This window comes from Eucalyptus grandis, chromosome 6 (genome assembly GCF_016545825.1).
Source record: "Eucalyptus grandis isolate ANBG69807.140 chromosome 6, ASM1654582v1, whole genome shotgun sequence".
Classification (NCBI taxonomy): Eukaryota; Viridiplantae; Streptophyta; class Magnoliopsida; order Myrtales; family Myrtaceae; genus Eucalyptus; species Eucalyptus grandis.
This window is the reverse complement of record NC_052617.1, coordinates 48,651,607-48,679,528: the sequence shown is the minus strand read 5'-3', so window position 1 is coordinate 48,679,528 and position 27,922 is coordinate 48,651,607. Positions and strand designations below refer to the sequence as shown.

Here is a 27,922-nt window from a genome sequence, read left to right as displayed (position 1 = left end):
TATTAATAGTTTGATATTGTATTTATGAATAGCTACATATAGATACTACGTGCTAATTATAAAAAAAAATCCTCAGTTAAACGTAGCCTTGGTTTAAAAGCAAACCATAATGAAACTTTATATCTCGAATTATTCTTTTTACTTTCAATATGGCGAGCACAACGATAAGCTTTTCCGAGGGGGCCCTAATCCATACGAAAATTTGGTCATGACAGAAAAATAATAAAGAAAGACCGGCTGGTTATAGTAGCGCACGACCGTCCTTCCGCGCACGAAAAGCCCGGGCTAATTATGCAAATACGAGGAAATTCTGACCTCAGCATTGCAATTATTCCCCAAAAACCAGCTCACCCGGACCTTCCCTCTCTCTCCCTCTTTCTCTCTCTACTGGTTCAGACTCCCAGTCCACGATCGTCTCTCTCTCTCTCTCTCTTCCCTCCGCCGAAGAGCCTCCCCAGTCGGCACAAGCCATCTCCGCCGCCGATACCCGCCCGCCTCCTCCGTCGCATCTCCCGCCGACGTCAATCCCCAGCAATCGGGCGCCTCATCCCGGCCTTCTTCTTCGGCGGCGGCGGCGGCGGCGGCGAGACGCACACCGGCTGGCATGGCGGCGCAACCCGCGTGGCAACCCAAGGAGGAAGGGCTCCGGGAGATTTGCACGCTGCTCGAGCAGCACATCTCTCCCACCTCCGACAAGTCCCGCATCTGGCAGCAGCTCCAGCACTACAGCCAGTTCCCCGATTTCAATAACTACCTCGCCTTCATCTTCGCCCGCGCCGAGGTAGCTTTCCGCCCGAGGAATTCGGTGTCTTTTTTGCGCGTGGGCGGGGGATGAGAGTCGATGAGTTTTCCGATTGTATTGGTCGGGTTCTGGTAGGGTTTAGTGGGGGCCAGAGATGGTTTTAGCCTTGCTTCTGTTTTGATTGCTGAACGCGATATTTCGTTGATTGGGGGTGGTTTTCGGAATCTATTTCGTCGTCTTTTGACGGGAAACAAGCTAATTAATATGTGTTTGAACCCATAGTACGGCTCATTCTGCTCCTGCAACGCTTCCTTGCTTTTTGGTTGAGGTTTATCTCGATTGTGGATCACTTGTTTTTCCTACCAGATACGTGCAAAATGTTGCGTTCTAGATTTTTGGTTTCATCTTTGGAGGAGGGTGATTCTAGTAGATAATGGCCTTTCACAGGCTCCCTAATACGGTTCATATTTTGCTGGATGTTGATAATCCACTGTCTTATTGAGAAATATCTATTCGTCCCCTTCACTAAAAAGGCTTGCCTACAAGAGGCTGATCATGCCTGAAATGGCTGGTATGCAAGATGTCTATGTGAAATTTGGAGCCGCCGATTCTTAAGGGTGTTAAATAGCTGTGTTAGTGTCGGTGCATGGTGTCAAATTTCAGCACAATGTCCATATGAACACATTAAGTCGTGCATATTTGCTGCTGCCTTCTGTTTATTGTGTTTATAGTAATTGGAATTTAGCTTCTTGGATCTGACTGCTGCCTTTGAGGTTGCCCATCAGTATATTTCAAAGCATTTGTGCACAACTAGCCACCAAAATCTTACTTGGTGGCTTGTTGCAAAGTAGGATTTTAGTGGCTAGTTGTACGTGAGGTGCTTTTGTATTGTCTAATGAGGAGAAATTATCTTCTTGGCATTGTGAGGAGTTTGGAAGCTTGAATTTACTTTTTTTCATCAGAGGATTCAGTAGCTTGTTGATTGACACCAATCTCCTCGACAGGGTAAATCAATTGAAATTCGGCAAGCAGCTGGTCTACTTCTGAAGAATAACTTGAGATCTGCTTTCAAATCATTGGATCCTACCTATCAGCAATATATAAAGACGGAGCTACTGCCTTGTTTGGGAGCAGCTGATAGACACATAAGATCGACAGTTGGAACAATCATTAGTGTTGTAGTTCAGCAAGGGAGGATTTCTGGATGGCCGGAGTTACTGCAGGGCCTTGTACAATGCTTGGACAGTAATGATGCGAACCACATGGAAGGTGCCATGGATGCTTTGTCAAAGGTATTTCTGAAGATGTTTCTTGCTTCCTCTAAACATAAGCAAACATCCCTTAGGGTGATTAGCATATGTTAGGCTGTGGGGCTGTGAAAATTATGTGATTAAGCAGATTATGTTCTCAATCTGGATTCCTGTGACTTTGTTACCTATGTATCTAAATCACATGTTACAAACTGAGTACATTTAAGGGCTGAGTTTTAATGCCATTCTCATGAGTCCATAGAGCACATGTTAGTTGTCGACTTTGAGCCTATCACGTGCATTGCCCCTATTGCCATTCACCTTGTCAATTAGGGAGACTTTTGCTTGCGGAGGCCTTTTAGATTCAGAGTGTCAGGCAATAATATTTACTTGTAGTAAGCAAAATTATGGATATATGGATAAACTGAATATGAAATCTCTATATTCTCTTCTTTGCTAGATATGTGAAGACATTCCCCAGGAGCTTGATACGGATATTCCTGGATTAGGAGAACGCCCCATTGATGTATTTCTACCAAGATTTTTCCAGGTGATGTGTAATACTCCTCTTTTGTCGTTTTGGCAGGAGATATTCTTTCCTGCTTTATCATCTGTGTGGTCATTATATTGATCTTTTGTCATGATTTCCACATGTACTTTTATCCTTTGCCAGTTTTTCCAATCGCCACATGCATCACTGAGGAAGCTTTCTTTAGGATCGATAAATCAGTTCATTATGCTGATGCCCGCTGTGAGTATTGGTTGTACTTGCGATATAATTCTCCACCCCCCCCACAAACGGTGGCATTTTGCTCACTCATTTTGCCTGTGGTCAGGCATTATATAGGTCCATGGATAAATTTTTGCAAGGCCTGTTTGTCCTTGCTCAAGATCCTGTTGCAGAAGTCAGAAAGTTGGTAAGTAGTTTCTACATTCTTGATCCCCATATTCCTATATTGGTCAATTGTAGCCTCTATCTGGAGACATGACTTGTAGTACGGTTTGTAATGCATTTTTGCATTTGGTGGACTTGCTATTTGGCAGTGCTGTGCTGCTTTTTCCCCTTTGTCATTGGATGTATCGGGAAGTGTTTCAAAAGGTGTTCACACATATTGATGGATAAAAATGATGCATATAGATGTTTTAATCTGTTCATATTTTGTTAAAAAAGTAATGAATAAAAAGTCGTCTTAATTGGATCTACCTTATTATAATCTGCTCTTAATCTGGAGTATACGCAGTTGAGAGCTTTTGTTCTCTATATCAGTTAGCGATGTAGGAGAATCAGAATCTGATAGGATAGGAGTCACATCAGGAGGTACTCTTCCTGGTCTGTGAGCATTATCTGTTAAGGCAATTATAGCCGAAAAGAGGGTTGAATATCTGAGGCATTAAACTCAAAACTTCCTAAGCATCAATCATCATACTTTGGGTCCCGTGGTATTATCTTTAAGTTAAGAATTTCTTCACATAATCTGATGTCAAGCAAATGCTAGAGAACACACGTCATTATTTTAGCGAATCATCCATTGTAAAAATGTCATATCCTAGTCTCAGTGGAGTTGTACATACTAAATTTGTTAATTTGATTGGACAAAGGAGAAACCATTTCCAAATGAACTTCAAGCCTATGTAGAAAAATTCCTGGTGGACCTTAACTTTTATTGTACTCCTGAGATATCATGGAGAAGAATGATAATCCTATTGGGACTTTTGTTTGACTTGTGAATTGGTATGTTGATCACTATGTACTTCTTCGAATTTGTTTGCTGCATAAGTTCGATAAGTTGTTCATCTGGTATTTACTTTAGTTTGTTCTACCAAAAGGTTTGTGCAGCTTTTGTCCAGCTCACTGAAGTTCAACCATCTGTGTTGGAGGTAAATTATCATGCTCTTTTATCTTCTTTTTTGTGATTTTAATTGTTTTACATCTTCAGATCTCTCTCAGAGTCTTTAGAACATGGAAGTTATGTGATGACACTACTGTTTAGATAAGCTACCAGCATAACTATTTTTAACTGGAAAATATCAATTTTCTGTTTGTTCAATTTTTTATTTTTATTTTTACTTCTCATATTTTTGATCATTTTGAGGCCTTTTTTATGCAATTTCCATCATTATGTGACAGCCGCATCTGAGGAACATAACTGAATTCATGTTGCAAGCTAACAAGGACAGTGATGATGAGGTGGCTCTTGAAGCTTGCGAATTTTGGTATTGCCTTCGACTATGTTTATTTAATTTTTTCTTTTTTAATAGCTTTAGTTTTTAGTATCTATATCCCATCCTTTACTGAATGTGTCCTTTTGCTGGAAGTCTTCTTCTGGAAACACAAATCCATTATTATCCATTGTTTAGGATAAGTTCACATGCTTTCTCATGCACTGGGCTGAACTTGTAGTATTCAACACAATTCTACCCTATCAATCTTATGGGTGACAATTAGTCGGAAGGATAAGATTTTCTGAGGCTTTGCTCTTAAAAGTGAAGAAAGAGGATAGAAATATGAACATTTTCCTAACCTGATGTTGCAGTTAATCTTCTAATCCGTGCATTTCTCACCCCTATAATGAACTAGCTGCTGGCTATTAAGCTTACCCAATGATTCAGATGGAACAATTCTAGATAATGCCTGTCAAATTGTACGATAACCTGACTCCATTCTGCTGCACTTTGTTTAGTAAAGTACCTTGTATCGTACTTTAAACTTGTTAAGTATCCTTTCCATTAGATAAGGCATGGTTTCCCTATTTTGCGTTTGTAATCTCCATAACCAGCTATTTTTCCTCGCATCATACCATTTAATTTGGGGGGAAAGCAATCCTGTTGTATTTTTGCTACACTTCAGAATTTTAGCTTTTTCAGAACTAAAGAAATTGCAAGCTTAGGCAACTTTTTTTGGTGTTAGGTCCACATACTGTGAAGCTCAGGTGAACCTTGAACTACTGAGAGAGTTTTTGGAACGTCTATTACCGGTATAGTTCATCCTTGAGTTTTGCCATTTTTTGAGTAATTTATGCAACTGTACTAAATTTGATCTGTGAATTGCCATTCTTTTGATGTTCTTCAGATCTTATTGACGAATATGGCCTATGCAGATGATGATGAATCACTTACTGAGGCGGAGGTGAATTCATCTTCATCATGTCTATTGTTTCTGTGTGTTCATGCTTGCCAATTTTGGCCAAATTTTTGTTTGTCATCAATTTGCATAATGTTACCTTTCAGTTCTCTGTTTGCAGGAGGATGACTCTCTTCCAGATAGGGAACAGGTTTTGTTTTGTCTCATATGCTTTAGTGTCATCTGACAAATGTCATTTAAGGCTTCCTTACTTGTTATAACTATTAGGTCCACTCCCCTCTCATGTCAATTCCATGCAGGATTTGAAGCCCCGTTTTCACACATCACGGTTTCATGGATCAGATGAAGCGACAGATGATGTAATTGCTTTATTGCCGTAATTCACACGTTTCCTGCTTTATTTGCGGCTGATATTTTGTCTGTTTGATGCTTAATTGCATGCTGACCTTGGAAAAAAAATGTTGATATTCATCATTAGCTGCTGATAATTTTTTTTTCTTTTTGCATTTTACATAGGATGATGATAGTTTCAATGTGTGGAATTTGAGGAAATGTAGTGCTGCTAGCCTTGATGTAATCTCCAATGTCTATGGGGATGATATCCTTCCAGCATTGATGCCGTTGGTTCAGGTAAATGTAATTATTGTGATTTTGTGTTTGCTGTCATATGACAATACAAGTACCAGTTTTAAATAGTGCTGTTTTGATTTGAGTGGGGTGCATGTGCATCATCATTATATGTACTTTTTCTTCGATTACTTTGGGCTTGTAAAGGAAGCTCTTGTTGCACAGTAAAAGAAATCACTTAGATACAACTTCTCTTTCGTTCTTTGGCCAATTTGCAAGACAAGGAAGAGAATTGCTTTGCTGGGATGTGATAGTTGGTCTCTCACTCCTCACTTATGTACAATCTCTTAGAGATGCTGGAGCCCATATTTTTTTCTTGATTTTCTTGTGCGGGGTTGGCTTTCTCTGAGGTTGTTCTCCATTGAGTTATACCCTCCTTGGTACCTTCATAATGGAATTTTCTTTTAATAATAAAAAATGCACTCATCTACCTACTCTCTCAAGCTGCTCTACTCTTCTGCTAGTCTTCAACTGATCTGACTAACTTAAAGGAATGTAGACTAATCATACTTTGCTTTGACTTGGTCTGAAGCCGATGTTTTGTTTCAAGTTCCTTTATGTTTTCTCCGACATCAATATTAGATTGAGCTTATTTATATGCTATTCCAATGGCATTGTAAAAGCAAAAAAACATGTCTTATATTTTTCTCCTTGAGAAGAGGGCATGTGTATTGCATACAACCTTATTCCAATTAAATCCTTTTTGACAAGAAAAAGCTGTGAAATCTACTCATTGATCGAAAATTGATTCCTGAACTTAGCAGTGACTATATTATGCAGACATTATTTTGTGATTGTGCATTCTTTACTTGCTAATTTTACATTTCCTTTCTTGATCCAGGCTAAGCTGTCCACATCTGGTGATGAAAACTGGAAAGAGCGTGAAGCTGCAGTGTTGGCTCTTGGTGCCATAGCAGAAGGTTGCATCAGAGGTCTTTACCCACATCTGCCTGAGGTACCATTCCTTCTATACAGCAGGTTGTTGGAGTGTTCTTTGTCTTACTGAAGGAATTGACCAGAGTGATGTTTCTTTGCATTTGAACACAAACATGTTTATTGGTTTGATCTAGTCAGGTACATATTTCACATTTTTGCATTTTAGCACAAACACGTTTACTCATCCTTTTTATTAAACCCATGCATATAACTCATTCAACATATGTTACGACAGCAAACTGGTTCTGTCTTGTCTGTTAAAATGTTTTCCTTATTCCCCCCCAAGCAGGGAGATTATGGTTTGCTTTTTTGTAATTGCAGATTGTGGAATTCCTTGTTCCTTTGTTGGATGATAAGTTTCCTCTGATTCGGAGTATAACTTGTTGGACACTTTCTCGTTTCAGCAAATTCATTGTTCAGGTATTTGATAGATTCCTTTTGATTTGCTTGGGTGTTCATGGTATCATAAGAGGAAACAGTTTTCCCCCCTTTTCTTTTTATGATCAGTCTTCTTTTTCCTCTTTTTTAAAGCTTAAAAACAGTTTATAAAGAAAAACAAAAACAAAAAATTAATTGTACTGGAAACAAAATGTCGTTTTTTTTTGGTAGCCTGTTAATTGTTTTACAGTACAATTAATTTTTTGTTTTTGTTTTTCTTTATAAACTGTTTATAAAGAAAAACAAAAGGTCTGCTTCAAGTTGATACAATAAATAGCCCGTTAATTGTTTTACAATCTGCTGAAGGCCTTAAGTTTTGCTGTAACCTTCATACGTGTCATTAGGGTATCGGGAATCAGAAAGGCCTTGAACAGTTCACTAAAGTACTTATGGGCCTTCTGCAAAGGATATTAGATACTAACAAGCGTGTCCAGGAAGCTGCTTGTTCAGCTTTTGCCACACTTGAGGAGGTACTGGAACTGATGTTTCTTAGTCTTTCAGGTTAGAAGTGCACATTTTTTACCACTTACTATTTGTTATCTGCTATTAGGAAGCTGCAGATGTGTTGGTTCCACATTTGGAAACTATTCTCCATCACCTCACGTGTGCTTTCGGAAGATACCAGGTTTGGTATACATGTCTCTGTTTAATTGAAGCTACTTGATTTCTGTTCCAGTTTTTTCAAGGAACATGCAAGCTTTTGGTCTCATTTTACTGAGTATATACGTTCTATTTTTACTTTTGTTATCAGAGACGAAATCTGCGAATTGTTTACGACGCGATTGGTACTTTAGCAGATGCAGTTGGAGAAGAACTGAACCGGGTATAAGCTCATTTTGCATTATTTTATGTTCTTTCTCTTTCCACGTAGCTGTTGCAAGTCTTGGTAGTTTCCATCTATTCTTATTCTTATTTGCCAGATTCAACAAAAAGTTAATTCATAATCTTTCTTCCTGGTTGTGTACAGCCTAAATATCTTGATGTTTTGATGCCTCCACTAATATCCAAGTGGCAGCAGCTCTCTAACTCAGACAAAGATCTTTTTCCATTGCTTGAATGCTTTACATCTATTGCACAGGTACGTCAGCCTTATTTGGTATTGCACGTGATCTTTTACTGGTTGCATATGAATTGTTGATGAGCTATCTAATCTTGTTGTTGTCTAGATGTTGTGGTAAAAGGCTGGTGTAATTAAGGCCTAGAAAATTGGAAGTTTGAGAGATCCAGTGTTGTTGTAAACGTAATTTTGTTTTTCTAGTCTGTTTAACTCATCTGATGATTAGCTTCCATGTGAATCTGCCCTTTTGTATGATTGAATGATTCTAGTTTCCCAGGAAAAACCCATTGCCTCTTGGCTATGAACTTAAGCTCTCTCTTAATCACTTGAATATCTTTGCTGGGTTTAGATTTCCATATGATATGATTATGATTAAATGGCCTGGAGGGCCGCATCTATTAATTACTATGGTTAAAATCTTTTTCAGGCGCTTGGCACTGGATTTTCACAATTTGCTGAGCCAGTTTTCCAGAGGTGCATGATCATAATGCAATCACAACAAGTGGCAAAGGTTATCAGTTACTTGAGTTTTCACATGAAGCGCTTGAGTTGTTTGCGTTTACATTTTCAGAATCGATGTGTGTCTTTGAGACTAAGTGCTATGACTATTGTTTTATGGCTATTGGGTGGGAGACATGATGGCAGCTTCAGGGAAGGCCTTGTCTATTTTGATGTTACAGAACTATGCCATTAAATGAACCGTGATCTTTTAAATGATCTATGTGTTTGACTTACTTATAGGGAAAATGTCTTGTAGTAGTGTGGGTAATTTAGATTCACTTTCTCCAGTGGGTTAAATTCCAAATAAGCCAATATCATCGATATAAAGAAATGTAAATAGAGGTGTCATGGAGGCCTCCTTTCTCGCTTATAGTTTAGATATGTTACTAAAGCGCTATTAGTGCTCTAGCAAATCCAAGAGTGGAGATGCAGTGAACTGCTCAATGTATATGACAGCACTGAGAGAGTTTTTCCTCATCTGAAATTCATGCACGTGGTCACCTATTTTCTTCCGTCTTCTGAACATGAATAGACTCCAGAGCAAACTTATGTTTTGTTTCTCCATTTGACCTATAGTGGTATAGTGGTAATCAAATAAGAATGGTGAAGAATAACCATGGGAGGTGCCTAATTGATCATGTCAATGACTCTATGGACTTGCTAATCTGGTCAGATGCATCTGCACAATGCTTTATTCCTTATCATCAATTTATCATGTTAAGATACCGGTAACGCAATTGTGTAAACAACTAAGGGCTATTGAGCCTTCTCCAATTTCTATGCTGCATCATGATGGCAGCCTTGATCTTCTTTGGTCTTCATTAGCCTTACCTTAAAAGTTTGTGTAGCTTCTAAGTCTCTCAATAATTGAAATATCATGGGGGCCAAAAGATGAGGGGAGAGAGTTGTTAAGGTGGGGAAGTGGGACTAACTTTTACATCTGCAATTGCATTTCGATGAAATCTTATCCTTTTTCCTTCTCTGTTTTAAGCTTGACATCTGTGATTTATGTGTAGGTTGATCCTGTGTCAGCAGGAGCTCAATATGATAAAGAGTTCATCGTCTGTTCGTTGGACTTGCTATCAGGGCTCACAGAGGGTCTTGGTAGCATGATTGAGAACTTGGTATAGACCTGTTTATTATCTGCAATTCAATACATTATTATGATTTGATGATTTTGTTTCCTTCTGCAGAAGCTTCTTTTTTCCGGCACATTTCTTAGTTTGATATTATTTAGATACTCTGGCCATGTTCTATTTTGATTTCTTGACTCAATTTTGCTCTTGCTCTTGTGTGCGTGTAGAGTTAACTGCTGAAGGAGGGAGAAGGAAAAAAGAGGCCGGGGGGGTGTGGATAGGATATATAGACTTCAGAATTTCAAGCAAATATGGGTCTTGATGAGGAATTCAAATGGATTGACACCTTTTTAAGATTCATCCCAAGTTCTTTTTTGGCTATGGCAAAAGTTGTAAAACACTGAGTAATCAAACAAAAATTGCCAGGTGTTCTTTAAGATGGCAATCTGAATAGCTCTCATAGGAAATTGCCAGTGATTAAAAAGAGATTTACCTGCTTAACGTGCATATTGAAGAACTGGGGTGTGGTCAAGAATTCTGGATGTAGTAGGTGAATAGCCACTGAGTAAGCATTGACATCCTTTTACAATGTAATTATGGGATACTTCACTATGTTGAGGATAATCATGTAGGCTGTCAATCTTTTCTTTCTTGCTGTAAATTGTTACACAACTAATTACATGACAGATTGCTGTGCCTCCCCATTAGGGTTTTATGTAGTTTGTGCCTTCTATGATATGTTGTTGACCAATTATCTTTTCTAGGTTGCACAAAGCAATTTGAGAGACCTGCTTCTGCAATGTTGCATGGATGATGCTCCTGATATCAGGCAAAGTGCTTTTGCTCTCCTTGGGGACCTTGCAAGAGTTAGTCTGAATTCACTATCCGAAATTTCATTTTTATGTATTGAGATTTCTATCTTTATAAGTAAGGCATTTTCATCACTTATTCTGGTGTTTGTGGCCAGGTGTGTCCAGCATATTTGCATCCACGCTTGTCCGAGTTTGTTACGATAGCTGCCAAACAACTGGTTAGAAAATCTTCTTTGTAATGCGACGCCAGGAGGTATTCTGCTATATTATAGTTGTGTAACAAGCTAAAGGAACTTTTTATGCAGGAGACTAGCCAGCTGATAGAGTCCATTTCTGTGGCCAACAATGCATGTTGGGCTATTGGCGAATTAGCTGTTAAGGTGGGTTTCTCTAACCTCACTTTTCTGCTGTTGCCAAATTAAGATCATTCATTCTAAGCATGTACAGTCATGCCTAGATGCTTTTTGTTTTCAAAAAAGTGGGGCTCTGTTAGTGAGGATAAGGTGAAAGAAATTTGTATTTATGTGGTGATTTGGAGATTTGAGTTGAAGGCCTGCTTAAGGGTGTAGAAGATGTGACTCTACAGTGGCAATGAAATTTGAAAAGGGAAGACCTAAAAGACATGGATGGAGATTGAAGGCAATAATTCAATTACTCGGATTTTATTGGAGAATTTATGCAAAATTGACAGCAATAGGGTTCTAAGTAAGAAACAACTTTATCGGTGTTATATGTCCATTTAGCATTGTTTGGAGTGCTTTTTACTTTAATAGTTTTCCGTTTTAGCATTTTAGATATGACTTTGCTTGATATTGAAATTCTGGAATCTTTAAAAGTCTCTCTATATGTAGGCATTTATGGGTCATTTTCCTTCCTGTATAGTTTTTTTCATAGTTTCTCTCATAACTAAAATAATATTTATGGTTGGTGAAATAGATACTTTTGCTTAAAGTAGATAATTCAAATAGTCAATAAAACAATGTTAGTCTTCCTAATATAGATGAGCTAATTGTTTGTATATTTTCATTGTCCTGATGCATGCACATGCATTACCTGCCTTAGCTCCATCCACATCCCAAACCCCCATTAGGCTTTCCTGCCTTGTTCCAGTCTAGCTGGATCATTTAGGTCTCCATCAGTAACTCATCTACTGATAGATGTGGCTCTCATGAGAGTAAGCAGAGTATTGTCTAGATGAATGGAAGGAAAGGTCGAAATATCAAGTGGTTTGGCTGATTGGACTTGATATTGATTCCTTTGTCATGCTTCCCCTTTGGGTGGTTATTTTTCTGTCTTCATCTGAGATTCCTGATTTGCTTCTGCTGCTAATCTCTTCTTAAAGATACTTCAACAAAATAATGTGGCTATAACCTTATTAGAGTGGGCACTAGGGACTTTGTTTTCAGTATGGTTATTGTATTTCATTATTTGATGCATTGTCCTTTGTCTCTGAGTGTGAAAATTGCTTGCATTGACTAAGAATTCTTTTATTTTTGGCTATAGCATTTGAGGTTGCACGTGTCAGTTATTCTTGTGGTCTTAGTGTGATTATTCTTTTGCCTTACAGCTTGATTGATTTTGCATATTGGAAGTAAACAATAACATTTTGCATGTAATTATGTATGTAGAGTTTTGGTAATGGTATTGTGCATCTGATTGTCAGGTTCGTCAAGAAATTTCTCCAATTGTGATGGCTGTCATCTCATGTATTGTGCCAATCCTCCAACGTCCGGAGGTATTATTCAGTATTTATCTGAGTCTATTTGGAATTTTCTTCTTTTTTCATCTTAACTTTTCTTTTTTGGCCACACTTCATCCTAACTTGCATTAATGTTTAGCAGAGCCTTAATAGGTCACTCATTGAGAATGGTGCAATTACTCTTGGGAGGCTTGCTTGGGTCTGTCCAGATATAGTATCACCACACATGGAGCATTTCATTCAACACTGGTGTATCGCTCTCTCCATGTAAGTTTATTATCCACTTGAAAAAAATTGTGTCCCGCTGGGCACGTGACCTTAACAATTAGCTATGGCACAAGAGCCTCCTTATTTTAGAGTAAGTAGATATGCAGTATACAGTATACAGTATTTCATGAACATGATCTTTAAATCAGAAGTGTATGGATGTCAATACTAACTTTAAAAGCAGCATTTCTGGAGGCAATGTAATAAAGATAATTTTAACAAGTAATATGTGCTCAAATTGTTGGTCAATACTGGTGGATTGACCTTTATTGGTGTCGCCATCATGCCTAGTCTGGAAATTGAGTGTGTTGAAGAATGCAACAATAAAAGGAAATGAGGGTTTCTAATTATATATCGAAGTTCTCAAGCCCCTGGGATAGTTAATTTGATCTTAATGGGTTCAGGCAATTAGCACAAGCTTCCACTATTCTACTGCCTTGTGATTGAATATTGTTAGAGTAATTAATTAGATAAAGGCATGGTTTATTATTTAACTATTCTAACACATATCATTGAAAGCATTAGTGAATTTTTACTCTTAAGATTGCAGATGCTATCCAATTTCTGGTTAATTTTAAGAAATATGGTTTGATCCTCTTATCTCCATCCAATAAGCAAAATCTATGTGGCAATATTGATCAGGATTCGTGATGACATTGAGAAAGAAGATGCTTTCCGTGGTCTCTGTGCTATTGTAAGTATAATCCCTTAAATTTCTCTGTAATGCTTCTGTAATCTCATATATTTCTCTATATCACTTCTCCATAGCCATAATAAGCTTGTTTCATGCAAAATGGATGTTTTTTGCAGGTTCGGGCCAATCCATCTGGGGCCTTGGGTTCACTTGTCTATGTGGGCAAATCTATTGCAAGTTGGAATGTAAGATTTTCTAGTCCAACACAAATTCTAGAGTCTGGATGATTTCTAGTTTTCTTAGCTCTTAGTCCTCATCTGATTTTAGGTCATAAGGAGTCAGGATCTACATGATGAAGTTGGCCAGGTGTTGCATGGTTATAAACAGGTTCTCTTCTCTCTTTCCCTTTCTCCGAGTCTCATACAAAGATCATGCAAGAGTTTGAGATATGAGTTGTCTGCCTTTTTGGTCAAGATTCTTTTATTTTCCCCCTGATCATATGCAAAATATATTTTGACAATCAGATCTACATTTTATTTTTGCACCTATGATCACTAGATGTTGAACATAATATTTACGAGGTATATATGACATATATGTGCCTACAGATGCTAAGAGATGGATCGTGGGAGCAATTCTTATCTGCACTGGAGCCCTCTGAGAAGGAAAAATTAGCCAAATACCAGATATAGCATCTATCAAGTTACCTGTGGCCACATCTGTCATGCTGTCCGCATTGTCATGTTGGCACTTTCAGTTCTTGGGGTATGAAGCTGATAATTGGTCTGAGGTTGTTGGAGCAGATCCATGTCATTGCATTGAGGTGTTGGTCAAGTGTGCTGCCTTTGGTTAGACATTTTAATGAGATTAGGGCAGATCGATTAAAGTTTTGAGGGGAGATTAGTCTAAAAGTGCAATTTTTGTAGCACTTTGTCATTGCATTGAAGTGATGTGTCTGTCCTCCCCCAGACTTCAGGTTCATATGTTTAGGGTAGGGACGTCTGCATTACATCCCAAATTGGTTTTGTTATCTTGGGTTTGGGTAGAGTCATAGGGCTTTCAATTTTGAAGTTTTTCGAGTCATTTCGTTGCATTTTCCTTCTTATTACTTGAAATTAATTTTTGAAGGAAGATGAGGTCGTTCTTCTAGTGTTTCTTCTCTGTTTTGATTTTTTTTTTTTTTTCTCATTTCTCGGGGATGGGAGAGGTTTGAGTTGGGATTGGGGAGGAGATTGGTTGTTTTCTCGACTATCGCATGTTGCCCATTATTAAGGTATCCAAAGGATTCATGTATTGAAGCTGCAACCAACGAGTTACTTGTATAATACATTATTTGCACCATACTTCGTTGGTAATGTATTATAGCTGGTGTTTGGTTTTGTTGTAACGAAATGAACAGATCTCACGTATCATAATGGCTGAGCACAATAAATTTCCTAGCACGACAGCCCTATGGCACAATGTTTCTGCATTCCTATTATTTTGAATCCGATAGCTTGTCATTTTTGTTCTTGATGAAGGGATTTATGAATCGTGAAGTAACGGTGCCGTGTAAGTTAAAATGGGGTTGAGATCAAGTCAGATTGAAAGCCATGGAGTGGCATTGGTGCCGCGCGTGGTTTGACATACCGAAGTGCTTTTGAATTTACTAAATGATGCGTGTTGAGGTCTTTGCACGGTTCGAATGGCTCAAAGGGCAAGATTCAAGCTTCACGTGAGACGGAATGCCCTCCAATCAAGAAGTCTAATTGCGAGCATATGATGAATTGTAGGGTCTGGAAATTAGTGACAACAAGCTGCCCAGTTCGCCAAGGGTGATATTCAACCAAGCAATACCGATGCAGTCTTTATAGGGCCTTTCTTTTGTGCAAATTTATTAATCGTATGGCAAAACTATAATTACGAATATGTACAAGCCTACTTTTTAAGTCATATAAATTTCTTTGAGAAACTACTAATCATTTACGGAAAGAGTACTAATGGCTAATAGATTGAAAATTACGTCCTAGAATAAGTTTGAACTATATAATGAACTTTCTCAATGCAAAGAGTAACTATCGAACTTGAATGAAAGCAAGTAGTTACTTATCAGTAATTAGCGCTTTTTACCCGTATTTCTTTCATTGTCAAAAGATAAGTTTTCGACATCTTAACGTTGGCATTTTTTTTCTTTTCAAAATAAGGCCATGACCAGCATGGCAAATTTCATGACAATCAGCTCGTTATTGATTCTATGTAGACAATTTCATTGATGTATGATCGCACAACGCGAGAAGGCTCTTTCATTTGGAGGCCCAGCAGCATAAAACCACAGTGCTTTTTTCTCAAAAATTAGTTCATGGAAAGGAACCCAAGGCTGCGTGATCTGAGATTGTGAGTGCAAAAACTTGATGGAATGTGGGGACTCAATCCAAGAGCCAACGAACAAATATGCAATTCTTTAAAGCAAAATTTTTAGTACTTAAAAAGCAATCACAACCATCATTCTGAGAAAAAAGACTATTTGAAAAATTTGAAACTCACTAGAACACTTCAAAACATCTGAAATAGCAAAAGACTTCACTTCGGAAGTACCTAAACTTTTTCTCGAGCTCAGGTTTAGAAATCATGCGAAGCTAAACAGACTGTGCATACTTGCTAGCATAAACAATAAATATAATCAGGTTAGATTCTTAATAACCATGAAGCAAAAAATTTTCCACGCAAAATCTCCAGTATCCCCAAATGAGCCAACTCTGATCATCATGCTTCAAGTTTTTGATATATTAGGATATCTGGGTCGGTCACCCTTATATAAGAAGGTATCATCAGCCTAGTATAAAATCCATACCTCCGATCAATAACAAGCTGTGTAATAACATATTCCAGTCGAATAAAGAGAAGCAAATCTAGTTTGAGGACCCTTTCTTCCTTGACCAATTGCTATCCTAGCATCTGCTGCAGTTGCTAGTTCAAGTAAGTTCCTCAAAGATCTGCTTTGAAAGTCAAGTTTCACATAATGGATGCTGACTCATTGGGAGAGGTATTTCAATAGTCAAAAGTCTACAATATACCCAGATGAGTTGGATGTGCTGGCTAGGATCTACCTCGACTATCGCTGAGCTAACAACATGCCTAATCTGATGATCCATAATCTGCAATGTGAAAGCATTTCAGAAGACGAGAAACTTCCACAACATTTAGGACAATACTTCGCCTCCCTCAGAAAAATTAAATTGCTGGTACAGGCAAGACTGCTATTCAATCCACTATCAGTGACCTTGCATATCAAGCATCTCATCCAGATCTTTCACTCTCTCCAATCCCTCGCTGAGCAAGAATCGGATTCTTTGCTTGTCATCGCAGTACCTGTTCTTTTCAATTTCTTGTCGAATTGTCTGCCTCACTTCATCTGTAAGAAGGGCACATCATGGAGATCATAATCATACCATGGCGCATGACACTGCATGATGTCAGCACAAGGGAAACTAATGCTAGTTCGTGGTGCTCGTGAGCTTTTTATAATCTGACAGTCCTGGCAACTTATTAAGCAGCAATATTTTCTTAGAGCGAGATGCTGGCTAATATCAGTATTACGGTTAAACGTGGACCCACTTACAACTTAGACAGGCCAAAACGGATGGACATTTTCACGAGACATTGAGACAAGACCAAGGGACCAGCAAGTCTAGCAAATTCAACTCTTCACGAAGAAAATGTACAAGCAATTTCCTGAAATGTTGGAGTTGCAGAAGCACACTTTCAAAACCAGACTGCTAAAAATTTGTACCAGCAATGTTATGTTGATCCAAAAATTGCTAAAATGTCCTCATATATTTAACAAGAAAATTCCATAATAAAATAAAACCCTCTACATTAGATTCAATTTTCCATGCCTAAACACAAATCACAGAAAACCTGACAGAAGGACAAATGCTATAAAAACTATAAGATCCATTTTTTGTCCCACTATGATCAATAAGATCAACTCGAAAAATATATTTTGACAAAGATGGAATTACAGAACATCCTAGTGGCAACCACTTTCTTTAGGGTATTTTAAAACTTGGTTTTTGCTAGGTGACCCTTTTCGGTTTGTCATTCTGTAGCCAAATGAAAGCTCAAAAAGCAGACAAGCCACTAAACAGATGTAATATTCAGTCAATTAGCATGCCATGCACTGAATTTCCCTAGGAAACCATCCCTGTCCAAAACAAGTTAAATCCATTTGGGTTCAGATGCTTCACCTTGAGCATGATCAGGCGCTCTTCGAGCAATCCTAAGAGCTTGCCTGTACAGCTTCAAAACTCTAGCGCGGAGGAGAAAATCCTGCAGACTCAAGGAATGAACCATAACAGATTCCTCCTAGCACAATAAATTCCACATTAGTCTCCTTCAAAGAAGGGGGGAAAATGGACGAGCTTCATCACAAATGCGGCTCGCTTTCAAACACAAGCAACAGCAAATTTCAAGAATTCCGCATATGGATTGAGTCGAGGAAAGAAACATGTTCTTAATCGAACAAAATCAACAAGAAAGCTATTGACCCAAACAGATTCTTAGTTCTTCCATGGATGATTCACTGTTCTGGCAACTGGAACAGCATGAGACAGATTTCATCAAATGGGCTCCCCAAAACGAACTCGATTCTCGAAATCGACACCCCCCGTTTCGCAATGAATATAGGACGAGGAACTTCACGAACAATACCACGTTGAAACAAGGAAAGCCGGAAAATTTCAAGAACTGGAATTTTAACAAATTCCGGCGAATCTAGGATGGGAAAGCTCGGGAATATGAACGATGAGCAATGCAAGAAATCGACCCACGAGTTCGCGAATGCACGAATTAGAGAACGAGATTCGAATCAGTAGGAAGCAGAAGAATACCTCGAGGCTGGAAAGAGATTGATGTGTTGAGCGGGCGACGAGCTTAGAAGTGATTTCAGTTTGTAGAGACTTCTCTTCGGTGATACCAGCAAGCGGAGTGGCAGTAGCCTTTTTTTTTTCCCCCTTTTTTTTTTCATTTTTTCTGTTCCTCTGTCGAAATTTATTTAGGCGTAAAATACACTTTTTTTCTTTTTTTCCCGTATATAATAGGTAGAAAGAGGATGAATGTAATTGATTTGTTTGGTGTAAGGACGGTTGGTACTAAAAGTGATAAAATAGAACAGATATATCTACCCATAATCTTAAAGGCCGGATTGACTTTCGTATATAAATTAGTTGGAAGTTGACGTCGCTCTCCTTATGAAGCCACGGTAAGTTGAAATTAATTGTTAAAGAGATTTGTTATCTCGCTTAATAGATTAGACACTTGAGTTAAACTAAATGTGGTAAGATCTATTAGGGTTAGAATTATCACATAGAAGGAGATAAATAGTTGAATATGCAGAATTTAAAAATAATCAATTGTAGTACTGCAATAAAACAACATTTGGAGACAAACTAGTGCAGTGAATAAATCTCTCTGTGCGCAATAAACTATCAAGAAAAATAAATGAGAGTTTAAGGGATAGAAAAATATACACAACAATAATACTAGTAGTAGCATTGTCCTTGGCAAGTGAAAGAACAAGCTTTGATGCAAACTTGAAGTTGTTCTTGCAAAGAGAGAATGTTGTGAAAGTAAATGATTGAACAAGAAAATAAACACAACAAGAAAATAAATCAAGTATTAAATTTATATGGCTCGGCATTCATAGGAGAGAAGCAAAAAATTCCACTATAAATTAAATGATATAATGAAAATTACAATTACACTCAAGTCACTTAAACATTTTTAGTGGTTTCAAAGTCCCAATTACATTCAATAACTCACATTATTTAGCCCCATAATTTCTCACGAAATAATTTCTTAATTTCATGAAAGAATTGTACAAATCTTATTACAAGATTTAATTGCCTTCAAATACTTTGATGTAATTCACAAACATAAGTTCCTCTTTGATACTCTTCACAAAAAAAACATTCATTTCATATATAAGAAACCTATTCCAATTAGAAAATCCATTTAAAATAGGAAATTTATTTAAATTAGGAAATTTTCTTTTTTGAGCTCAAGTTCGAGATATGTTTTTAACAAAGAAAGGGAAAGAACATCTAATACTGGAGACAAATAATATCATATTAGTTAATGCTTTCACAATCCAAAGTCAGGCGCGATGGGAAGTCAGAGTCCTCTCTAAATGTGTTGATCAGCTAATGCATTTTTCGCAAATTCGGAACCAACACTGTAGAAGGGAGGCCCATTTATTGCGGACTGGGCCGCTAAATCCCACGAACCCAATTCACTACCTTCAAATTGGGTTGTTCCACGTCCTCAAACTCTTTTGCACCTTTTGTTTATTGAAGCCCATTTATAGGGCCCGTTTGAATTTCCTAGTTTAATTGAAATGATGCTATTTTCTGATTTAAAAAAAACACTATGGGTGAAAGTCCCAACAATAAAAAAGTGGAGTAAAAAAAAGCAAAATTATTAGGTCCGCACCAATGGCTCAATAGAACCTAATTCCCTCCTCGAAGTTTGGTAACACCGGAAACCGAGGAATCAATGCTTAGTAAATGTTGGCATAGGATCTAGTCAATCCTTCTTGAAACGCAAAGCTCATTAAATTTACAGGAGGAGGAGACACCCGTTCCCTCCATCCATCTCCTCGTCGGTCAGCGTTATTTAAGTTTCTTCGTAGGGCAGGTTAAGAAGGTTTTCACGTTCTCATCCCTTTTGACCAAAGAAACAGCTTGGACCCTAAAGATAAAATAAAAACGGGGTTTTAATGAAACCCACGAAGATCAACAATCTCCATCTCTTGAAAGGGTCAGAATACTCCACCCAGACGGAACTCGTCATCTTCTCCTCCTCCTCCGCCCAAAGCTCTCGCCTCTCCCCTTCCATATTAAAAGGGGAAGGGACAAGAAGTTCAGAAACTCTTCCCAAGACCAGACTCTTTCGATCCTTTTGTTCCGGCGTAATTCCAATGGAGAAACCGCCCAAGGGGAAGAGCAGCAGCAGCAGCAACAAGAAGAGCCTTTTCAAGTTCGTCACTTTCCAAAACCCTCCTTTTAGCCCCACCAGGGACAGCAACGCCCGGTCCTCGTCGTCGGAAGTGTTCGGCAAGATCAGCACCGCCAAATCCCACGCCAAAAGAGCCTCCTTCTCGGGCCCGATCGTGCCCCTGATCCCCAAGGAAGTGAGGCACAGGAGGAGGTTCAAGAACGACGACGACGACGACGCCACCAGTCTCGACGCCCCGCAAGAACCCACTTCCCCGAAGGTCTCGTGTATGGGCCAGATCAAGCTCAAGAACAAGATCAAGAAGAAGAAGAAGAAGAAGAGCGAGGAGATAGCGCGAGTCAAGGAGCCTTCTTCTGGGTCGTTTTGTAGTGAAGAAAAGAAGCCGAAGTCGAGAATTTTCAGGAGGATCTTCAGCAGGGCGGGAGCGGGGCGGAAATCTGGTGCTCCCGGCGTCCCTACAGAGGACCGCGGGGAGAGGGACACCAGCGGAGTTTCCGAAGAGAGAGCGCCGTCGCTGGGTCAGATGAGGAGGTTCGCGAGCGGCCGGAACGCGCTGGCGAGCTTCGACTGGGCGGCGCAGGTGGCGCCGGTGGACGCGGCGGAGCAGAGAAACTGTTACTCCGACGACGAAGACAGAGACAGAGACAGAGACAGAGTAGAGGGAGACGACAACGACGACGACGAAGCGATAGTTCCATTCTCGGCCCCCATCTCGTTAGGTGGAGGAGTGGAGTGGAAGGCGAAGCAGGAAGTGAACCTGTGGAAGAGGAGGACGATGGCTCCCCCTCAACCACTTCGCTTGCAACATCCCCATTGACCCTGCAAATGCCAGTCGTCTTCTCGAACGATTGCGTCCGTGGATTCCCGATTTCTGGTGTTCTTTCCTTCATTTTTCTTGTTTTTTTTTTTTTTTTTTTCCAAGTCTGCATTGGCCTCGCCTCTGCATCCCGCACGAGGAATTGATTTGTTGTATGAAGTTACGATTTTTGGGAGGACGAGAGGCGAAATAAGTTGCATGCAACATCTTGCTTTTGTGCAGAGCATACACATGTAATTATCTCTCTCCTTCTCTCTGCTCCCGATTCCTTCTCCATGTCATCGACATTATTGTAGTGCAAGTAAACAAAGATTGAACGGTCAGCGCCAATTTTTCTTCATCAGGTGTGAGCGGGTGGTTTGCATATATTGAGACGAATCGTCCCTCGAAAGGTCCGAATATCCAACCAAGGGATTTCACATTACTGTATTATCATTATTTATACTGTTTAATGTCCCATGTCAATGTTCGACTTGCCGGCAAGCGAAACCTCGATTTCTCCGGAGCTAAACTCCAAAAACTCAAGCTGTTAGTTCTCTCATGGGGACTGGTTTTCGTCTCACTCGGTCGCATCCTTTTCGTCTTTGCAATCGATTTTTGTTAACAGCGGGAATCCATCTTTCTAGGTTCGTGTTGAGAGAGTTGAAGAGGTATCTTCTTTTTCCACAGTGAGCAAATCAAAACGACAGCTTCACGCATTGGTCGAGCGAGCAAGCATGTCACCCGCGTAATGAGTAGTCCCGATGTTCTATTCTCATCGGAACTCGACGCGTCCTTGTTTGTGCTTCTACAGTCACGCCCCTCTTGAGAATTTACAATGTAACACCCCACATCGGTTTAATGACATTCCCTTTTGATCCGGGAGATTCAGCCCTTTAGTATTTGGGATCGAGAAAATTAGTAGTAGAAGCCCTTTTGCTCGTGTTATGTGCATTAAATGAGAATTTTTGATAAATCAATGTTATCACATCAGCATGTCATGATAAGTGAACTCAAAATAAAAAATTTATTCCTTATCGAGAATTGTGCTGTGGGCTATGTGATACTAAACGTGGCATTTTTTAAACTCAATAGTAAACCGTTGGTAGGTGCAATGTCAATCTCCCTCTACCATCAACGTCACACGCTTGTAAGTTGCACGTCTCAATGTGCAAGCAAGTACTTTTCTATTTAGAAAATTGAAAGACGGATGTAATGGAAATTAGAGAAGGCGAGACAGGAGGAAAAAGTCGTAACCGGTGCTCTGCCTCGGTTGTAAGTTGGAAATCAAACCAAAGCAGGGTGCCAAATGCTGTTTACTAGACCAGCAACCGAATTGTCCAAAAAAAAAAAAAAAAAAGACCAGCAACCGAATCTGACTATTTTCTCGGGAGAAGGCGTATAATATTTATTTATATTAGGTTTTCCTGCATGCGGTGGCGGAAAATCTACGCTGTCAAACCGAAGAAAGCCATGGTTCAACTTAGAATCTTCTACGACATATATACGGATTCAAACATGACGGTGCACACTTGTATTTGAGTTTTATATGCATATGTCCTCTTAGCATCTTCTTTTTACCAAAGTCATGAAAACATTGGACAGGGATTGAGCATAGTTCGATGCAATTTGATTTGGGGACGTCATTTAAAACTTCAATTCGTAAATCGAACCGAATTGAAATTTGGCAATTTGGATTGATCTAATTTTGTTTCAAACTGAACTATAACCACAAGCTGAACCATTTGTCTACGAGCTACTTTGTCATATTTTTCGAATTGGAGACCTACATGTAAGTTGGAGTTGCAGGAATCATTGAAACTTCACTCTACCATGTGGCTTTATCATTACCCAATTCAAGGTTAAGTAAGCACAACACCAGACGAAAGCCAAGAGTATTGGATAAGAGTAGTTGAAAAAAGATGATGAATCTAATTCAATTCGTCTCCAAATTGACTGAAAGTTTTGATTAAGTTCAATTCAGTTTCAAGCCCTTAATTAATTCAGTCTGGTTTTAGCTTGGTCTTCCATCCAAACAGGATCAAACTGAACCGTGCTCACCCCTAAATAGGGATAAGCTAGAAATTGATTGGGCTCGATGGGTGGCGACGCCTTTGAGTTGGTAGGCTGCCATAAATCAATTCATCTCCCTTGATTTTTTTCTCTTTGAGAAGTCGATCTGCGGAAGCTACTTGTGCTCTCAACGATATTTTTCCCCTAATGCATTAATCATTTGGGAAGAAGACACGACGTCATTTTCAAAGGGTGTCTATTTTCTTGGACATCAAAAGAGCATGAAAATATCTTCTGCAAAGAACAGAAGTTCCAGATGAGGCCACGCAATGCAAGAAGAGTTAAAAATCTATTGAGTATAAGGTCGCGGTCTCTCTAGCTGGCAAGCAGTAATCTGGGGGAAAGCATCTTCCGGGCATAACCACCGACGTTCGGGTCAAAATTCAATCAGTAATCTCGCGTTCAATATAGTCGGAATCAGTACGTGACACGGACTCCTTGGTATCTGAGGATCTCTCCGATGAGCTCACCTTTGCCGGAGCCAACGTACCTCCCGCGGATCTCCCCCGCTCTGATGAACAAGAACGTGGGCACCTCGATGACGTCCATGTCCTTCAGGAACTGCATGCAGCTTTCGTTCTCATCGCCGTTCATCCTGGCGAAGACCACCGTTTCAGACATCTGCTTCGACAGCTTGATCACGGTCGGGTACACCTTCACGCACGGCCCGCAATTCTTGAGTCCGACATCGAGGACGATCAGCTTGTCGTCGGCCTTGTGCCCTTCGATCAGCTTCTCCACATCTTCCCTGCAAACTTTATGAATCAAAATCTGCACAAGGAGTGGTGCTGTTTGAAAATTCTAAGACGCACATTGTTCACAAAGAAAGGGTCATTAAAATTATCATTCGCCACTAATGTTCTGGACCCCAAATCCGATTTCATGTACTAATCTTTGTAATTGATATGTATATCTAGCATTTCCCAATTCTTATTTCATGAAGCAAGCTCAATTGCTATTGGAATTTCATCTAAAACGCCTTTAATCCGCCGGTCATATCTTATCGGGTGATTTCTGAGGTAAGTTCCTGCGTGCTCTTACCTGGAATGGAGCTGCTTGACGGCGGAGTGGTTGTCGCCGTAGTAGAGGACGTCGCCGACGAGCTGGTCAGGGCCGATGCCCTCCTCGTCGTGGATGCGCTCCATGGACTTGTAGAAGGTGAAGTGGGGCGCCTTGTTCACCTTCTCGCGGCGGCACAGCTCCCGCGTCGCCTCCGACTCGTCCCCCATCACCAGCAGGAACTCCACGTCGTTGCACTGCCGGCTCAGCTGCACCATGAAGGGTAACATCCTGCTGGTGCTCGCGCTGCGGCTGTCCACGTACTCCACCACCACCAGCCTGTCCTTCGCCGCCCTCAGCGCCTCGTCGAACTCCTCCGCGCTGTGCACCTTCTGGACGCGCTCGTCGCTCGCCGGCGGCGACGACTTCTGGGTGGCGGAAGTGGCCCTCAAGGTGAGGCCGCGAGGGCGGCCGGGCCGCGCGAAGAGCGGCTGTTTGGGCTTGGCGCGGCGTGGGGAGGAGGAGGTGGTGTGGCGGAAGAAGAGAGGTGCTGGCAGCGTGGGGAGAGGCGACGATGAAGGTGGTTTGGAGAGGAGGAAGTTGGCGATTGTAGCCATTGAAGCGAGGGAGAGGAAGAGAGTTGAGTGTCAGAGAAGCGTGGGTGCTTGGATAATGAGCAGAACAGAGGAAGGACAGAGCAGTTCAGTTCAGATGCAAACAGGGGAATTTATTAAGAGGGAGATTCTGAGCTGGGCAGAGGAATCTCATCCACTCATTTCTTCAAAGGGATCATGTCATCCACAAGTTTGGTGCGTTTTGTGCTTGATTTTTTTCCCCATCGATATTTTCCCGCAAGCTTTAATACTGACATGGGGGAAGAAAGATTAATTGAATGGCATTCAAATCGGACGGAATATCGATTCGGATCATAGGCTTAGCGTATATAGTTCATGATTAGACTTTTCAGCTTGAATTAAATTTCCTAGAATATATGCTGATGACATACAAGGCAAATCATATTTTTTCTAAGCAATGCCACTCCCATCGGAAATCGCATCAATCAGTAGGTTGAGCTAAAGATTCCTTAAACAAATCATCTGGAGTACCCGACAATTTGGAGTCCTCATCCACGCAAGTCTCGTCCTAACGATGAATTCCATCGTGCATGGACTTTTATGTTGGGAAGAGTAATCGCGAGAACCGATGTATATCTGTACAGTAACAATAGATTCATCGGATTTACAATAGTTTTGGTAGATACACTTACCCGTGTCAGGCTAAATCTTCTACTTTAGGGAAACCCTGCTCTAGATTTTCTTTTTGGGTCGAACTAGATCTTTTTTGTTCCCGTAGAAAGGTTTCCATATACATGTAGCAAAGGGAGTTCGAGTACCAACTCAGGGAGGACATTCCCCTTCATCAGAAACTAGGTAACAACTTGAGAGGTGATGGGAGTTCGAGATGCCAATTCATTGGTTCCATTTTCCTTTTCTAGGACTGAAGCTACCCAATGGGCATGCATGTTAAGCTTTCTAGGGAAAACACAGAAAAGGACTTTATGAAAATGATTTCATTCCTTAGATATGGCAGCTAGGACAGGATCCAGGCTTCCTAGACTTTTTACCCTCCTGCTGTTTAAGCTCATTAGACACTGCCATTGAGTCCATCTCAAAGCGGATGTAGCCCCAGGATTATTCCTTAGCCAGTTGAATGGAGTTCCACGCAACAAGAGCATCTGCTATATCTATAGTCTGTATCAACTGCTAAGCCTCCGCCATCAACAAGCTCTCCATCAAAATTCTTAGCCTCTGTTTCCACTGCTGCTTCAGTGCTTCTGAAGTATCATGGTCGAGAGCCCCATCACAATTTGTGAAAATAGACATCTCCCATAGGCTTCTTCCATTTCTGTGAAGGATCTTGCTGTAACTTTAAGAGCACCATTCCTAATAGGATAATAACACAAATGATTTTTGAACTTTGACCAATGCACAATTTGATCCTTGCACTTTTAGTTTGTTTAATATAATTCCTAAACTTTAATCCAAAGTGCAAGTAGTCCTTGAATTTTTTATTTGTTCATTGCGGTTCCTAAACTTTTGGTACATATTCAATATAGTCCTCAAACTATATAAAAATGTTTAGTGTTTTTTTTTGGTAAGAGTAAAAATGTTTAGTGTTGTCATTTCATTAATTCAAGATTAGGGACAATATTAAATATTTTCATATAATTTAAGGACTAATTGAATATGTACAAAGAGTTAAAGGACCATATTGAACAAATTAATAGTTTAATGATCAAATTGCACATTAGGCCAAAGTTTAGGATCACATTAAATAAATTAAAAATTTATGGACCACATTATATATTGGGCCAAAATTTAAAGGTCATTTATGTCATTTACTCAATGTTTCTCAACTGTTCTGCAACCCAAACAACCTTCGTTAAGTTAGCACTAATCAGGGAGACCACAACTTGGAAGGTTGTTCGACCTAGTTGAAAACCAACTTATTTCTACACTTCCAAATCTACCATCAACAAAAGGCCACTTTAGACAATCTCTACGCTTAAACCGGCAGGTGATCCCTAATTATTCATCTCTTTTGGCCACACATCAAAAGTGGTAATCTGCTCTTGAGTAATCCTGGTGCCAGCACTCCCAAACCAAATAGTTCTACACCTACCACATGTTCGCAACAAAGGCTCTACAGTCTCCATTTTCCCTATAGATAGCTCAACGAGAATCCTGCTTAATCTTCCTTAGGAAAACTTTCTTGTTGGTAGGAATGGCTCCAGAACACACTTCTCATGAATGATGCTGCATTTTAGGGGGGCTTGGGCTTTCCGAATTACTTTCCATACCTGCTCCTTAACGACACGAGAACTGGGGCTTTTAGTCTTAACCATGCCTCATCTTTCAAGTTGTCTTGCACAATGATAAGCAGTTTTGACCGAAAGATTTCCTGTCTCTCCCCCGGGGCCATCGTAGTCTGTCCTCAACCTTTGCTCCGATTAGCTTTGGTTTTTGAATTCTGTCCAGTCCCTCCTTTTCCACTTGCCGCCAAATCGGTTCTATATTCCAGCTTTTGAATTCTTAATCAATGATGGCTTCCATCTCTAGAACGGGGTGAAGGTCTGTATTGGATTGGGGGTGCAGCATAGCTGCACAGGTCATGAATTTGAGGTACCACTTATCTCCCCATACCATTACAGATTGTGCATTGGCCACCTGCCACTCTTCTTCACTACTTCCTTCCCTTCGAGTCTCCTTTGCCAACCCCACGAGCCTCTGCGTCCTTTTTTAGATCCCAGGAAATTTCGATGTGGAAAGTATAAGCCTTTTAGAACTTGAACTTTGGTTTACAAGGCATTGTCCAAGCTAATTTAGCAAACAATGCAATATTGAAGTTTATCAAGTCTCTAAAACCCACACCTCCCTTCGATTTTGCCTCAGTGAGCCTGTCCCAGCTCTGCTTATTTATCTTTCTTTCATCCTTTCTATTGCAATAGCGGCATCAACCTCCACAGACCATTTTCTTGGAAACTTAGGGCGTGCATGGAAACGTTCCAAAGAAACGTTTCGGGAATACTTCTGTACGGATTTTGTTCTCGGGAACAAAAAAGAATTTAAAACGCGTTTGGTTGCGTTTCTATTCTTTTTTGCTTTTTTGTTTCGAACAAAATAAGAACAAAAAAAAAGAAACAACAAATTGTTGTTTTTTTGTTCCGTAAAACAAAAATGAAGAAACGTTTTCTCTTCTCTCTCTTCTTCTTTTCTTCTTCTTTTCTTCTTTTTTTTCTTCTTCTTTTTCTTTCGCCGGTCGCCGGCCTCGGCCATGGCCAGGATCGCCGTTGAGGGCCGGCGACGCCCTCGAGGGTTGGCGACCTCGCCGGAGCGTCGCCAGCCCCGCGAGCCCGAGCGTCGCCGGCCGGGCGAGGCCG

The 27,922-nt window shown here is 40.1% G+C and overlaps 4 protein-coding genes across 4 annotated transcripts; 2 read left to right on the top strand and 2 right to left on the bottom strand.

The window, feature by feature from the left end:
- The first annotated feature begins 362 nt into the window (after positions 1-362).
- On the top strand, positions 363-14,584 carry LOC104450439 (transportin-1). The gene is made up of 29 exons (XM_010064991.3): positions 363-781; positions 1,747-2,034; positions 2,453-2,542; positions 2,666-2,743; positions 2,829-2,909; positions 3,820-3,870; positions 4,121-4,206; positions 4,901-4,967; positions 5,063-5,119; positions 5,235-5,264; positions 5,374-5,433; positions 5,591-5,704; positions 6,543-6,656; positions 6,959-7,057; positions 7,420-7,545; positions 7,626-7,700; positions 7,827-7,898; positions 8,043-8,153; positions 8,560-8,643; positions 9,650-9,757; positions 10,474-10,575; positions 10,677-10,739; positions 10,827-10,901; positions 12,185-12,256; positions 12,363-12,487; positions 13,130-13,181; positions 13,298-13,366; positions 13,449-13,508; positions 13,730-14,584. Exons 1-29 carry the CDS (start codon positions 605-607, stop codon positions 13,811-13,813), a joined length of 2,670 nt encoding a protein of 889 aa, XP_010063293.1. The 5' UTR covers positions 363-604; the 3' UTR covers positions 13,814-14,584.
- Positions 14,585-15,914: 1,330 nt separating this feature from the next.
- On the bottom strand, positions 15,915-18,106 carry LOC104450438. The gene is made up of 3 exons (XM_039315073.1): positions 17,990-18,106; positions 17,348-17,465; positions 15,915-16,512 (listed from the first exon to the last, which is right to left on the bottom strand). Exons 2-3 carry the CDS (start codon positions 17,451-17,453, stop codon positions 16,373-16,375), a joined length of 246 nt encoding a protein of 81 aa, XP_039171007.1. The 5' UTR covers positions 17,454-17,465; positions 17,990-18,106; the 3' UTR covers positions 15,915-16,372.
- A 1,626-nt stretch (positions 18,107-19,732) lies between these two features.
- Positions 19,733-21,271, top strand: LOC104450437 (uncharacterized protein At1g76070). The gene has a single exon (XM_039315070.1). It carries the CDS (start codon positions 19,876-19,878, stop codon positions 20,929-20,931), a length of 1,056 nt encoding a protein of 351 aa, XP_039171004.1. The 5' UTR covers positions 19,733-19,875; the 3' UTR covers positions 20,932-21,271.
- A 1,871-nt stretch (positions 21,272-23,142) lies between these two features.
- On the bottom strand, positions 23,143-24,719 carry LOC104450436 (thioredoxin-like protein CDSP32, chloroplastic). The gene is made up of 2 exons (XM_010064987.3): positions 24,025-24,719; positions 23,143-23,731 (listed from the first exon to the last, which is right to left on the bottom strand). Exons 1-2 carry the CDS (start codon positions 24,597-24,599, stop codon positions 23,401-23,403), a joined length of 906 nt encoding a protein of 301 aa, XP_010063289.1. The 5' UTR covers positions 24,600-24,719; the 3' UTR covers positions 23,143-23,400.
- Positions 24,720-27,922: the final 3,203 nt, after the last annotated feature.

Excerpts from the sequence above, each read along its gene's own strand:
- LOC104450439 (XM_010064991.3), top strand. The coding sequence starts at position 605 with ATGGCGGCGCAACCCGCGTGGCAACCCAAGGAGGAAGGGCTCCGGGAG. Across the intron at positions 3,871-4,120 it reads TTCAACCATCTGTGTTGGAG|CCGCATCTGAGGAACATAAC; the intron begins GTAAATTATCAT and ends ATTATGTGACAG. Across the intron at positions 13,182-13,297 it reads TCCGTGGTCTCTGTGCTATT|GTTCGGGCCAATCCATCTGG; the intron begins GTAAGTATAATC and ends TGTTTTTTGCAG.
- LOC104450438 (XM_039315073.1), bottom strand. The coding sequence starts at position 17,453 with ATGGTTCATTCCTTGAGTCTGCAGGATTTTCTCCTCCGCGCTAGAGTT. Across the intron at positions 16,513-17,347 it reads AGCGCCTGATCATGCTCAAG|ATGAAGTGAGGCAGACAATT; the intron begins GTGAAGCATCTG and ends CCCTTCTTACAG.
- LOC104450437 (XM_039315070.1), top strand. The coding sequence starts at position 19,876 with ATGAAACCCACGAAGATCAACAATCTCCATCTCTTGAAAGGGTCAGAA.
- LOC104450436 (XM_010064987.3), bottom strand. The coding sequence starts at position 24,599 with ATGGCTACAATCGCCAACTTCCTCCTCTCCAAACCACCTTCATCGTCG. Across the intron at positions 23,732-24,024 it reads GTCAAGCAGCTCCATTCCAG|GGAAGATGTGGAGAAGCTGA; the intron begins GTAAGAGCACGC and ends TAAAGTTTGCAG.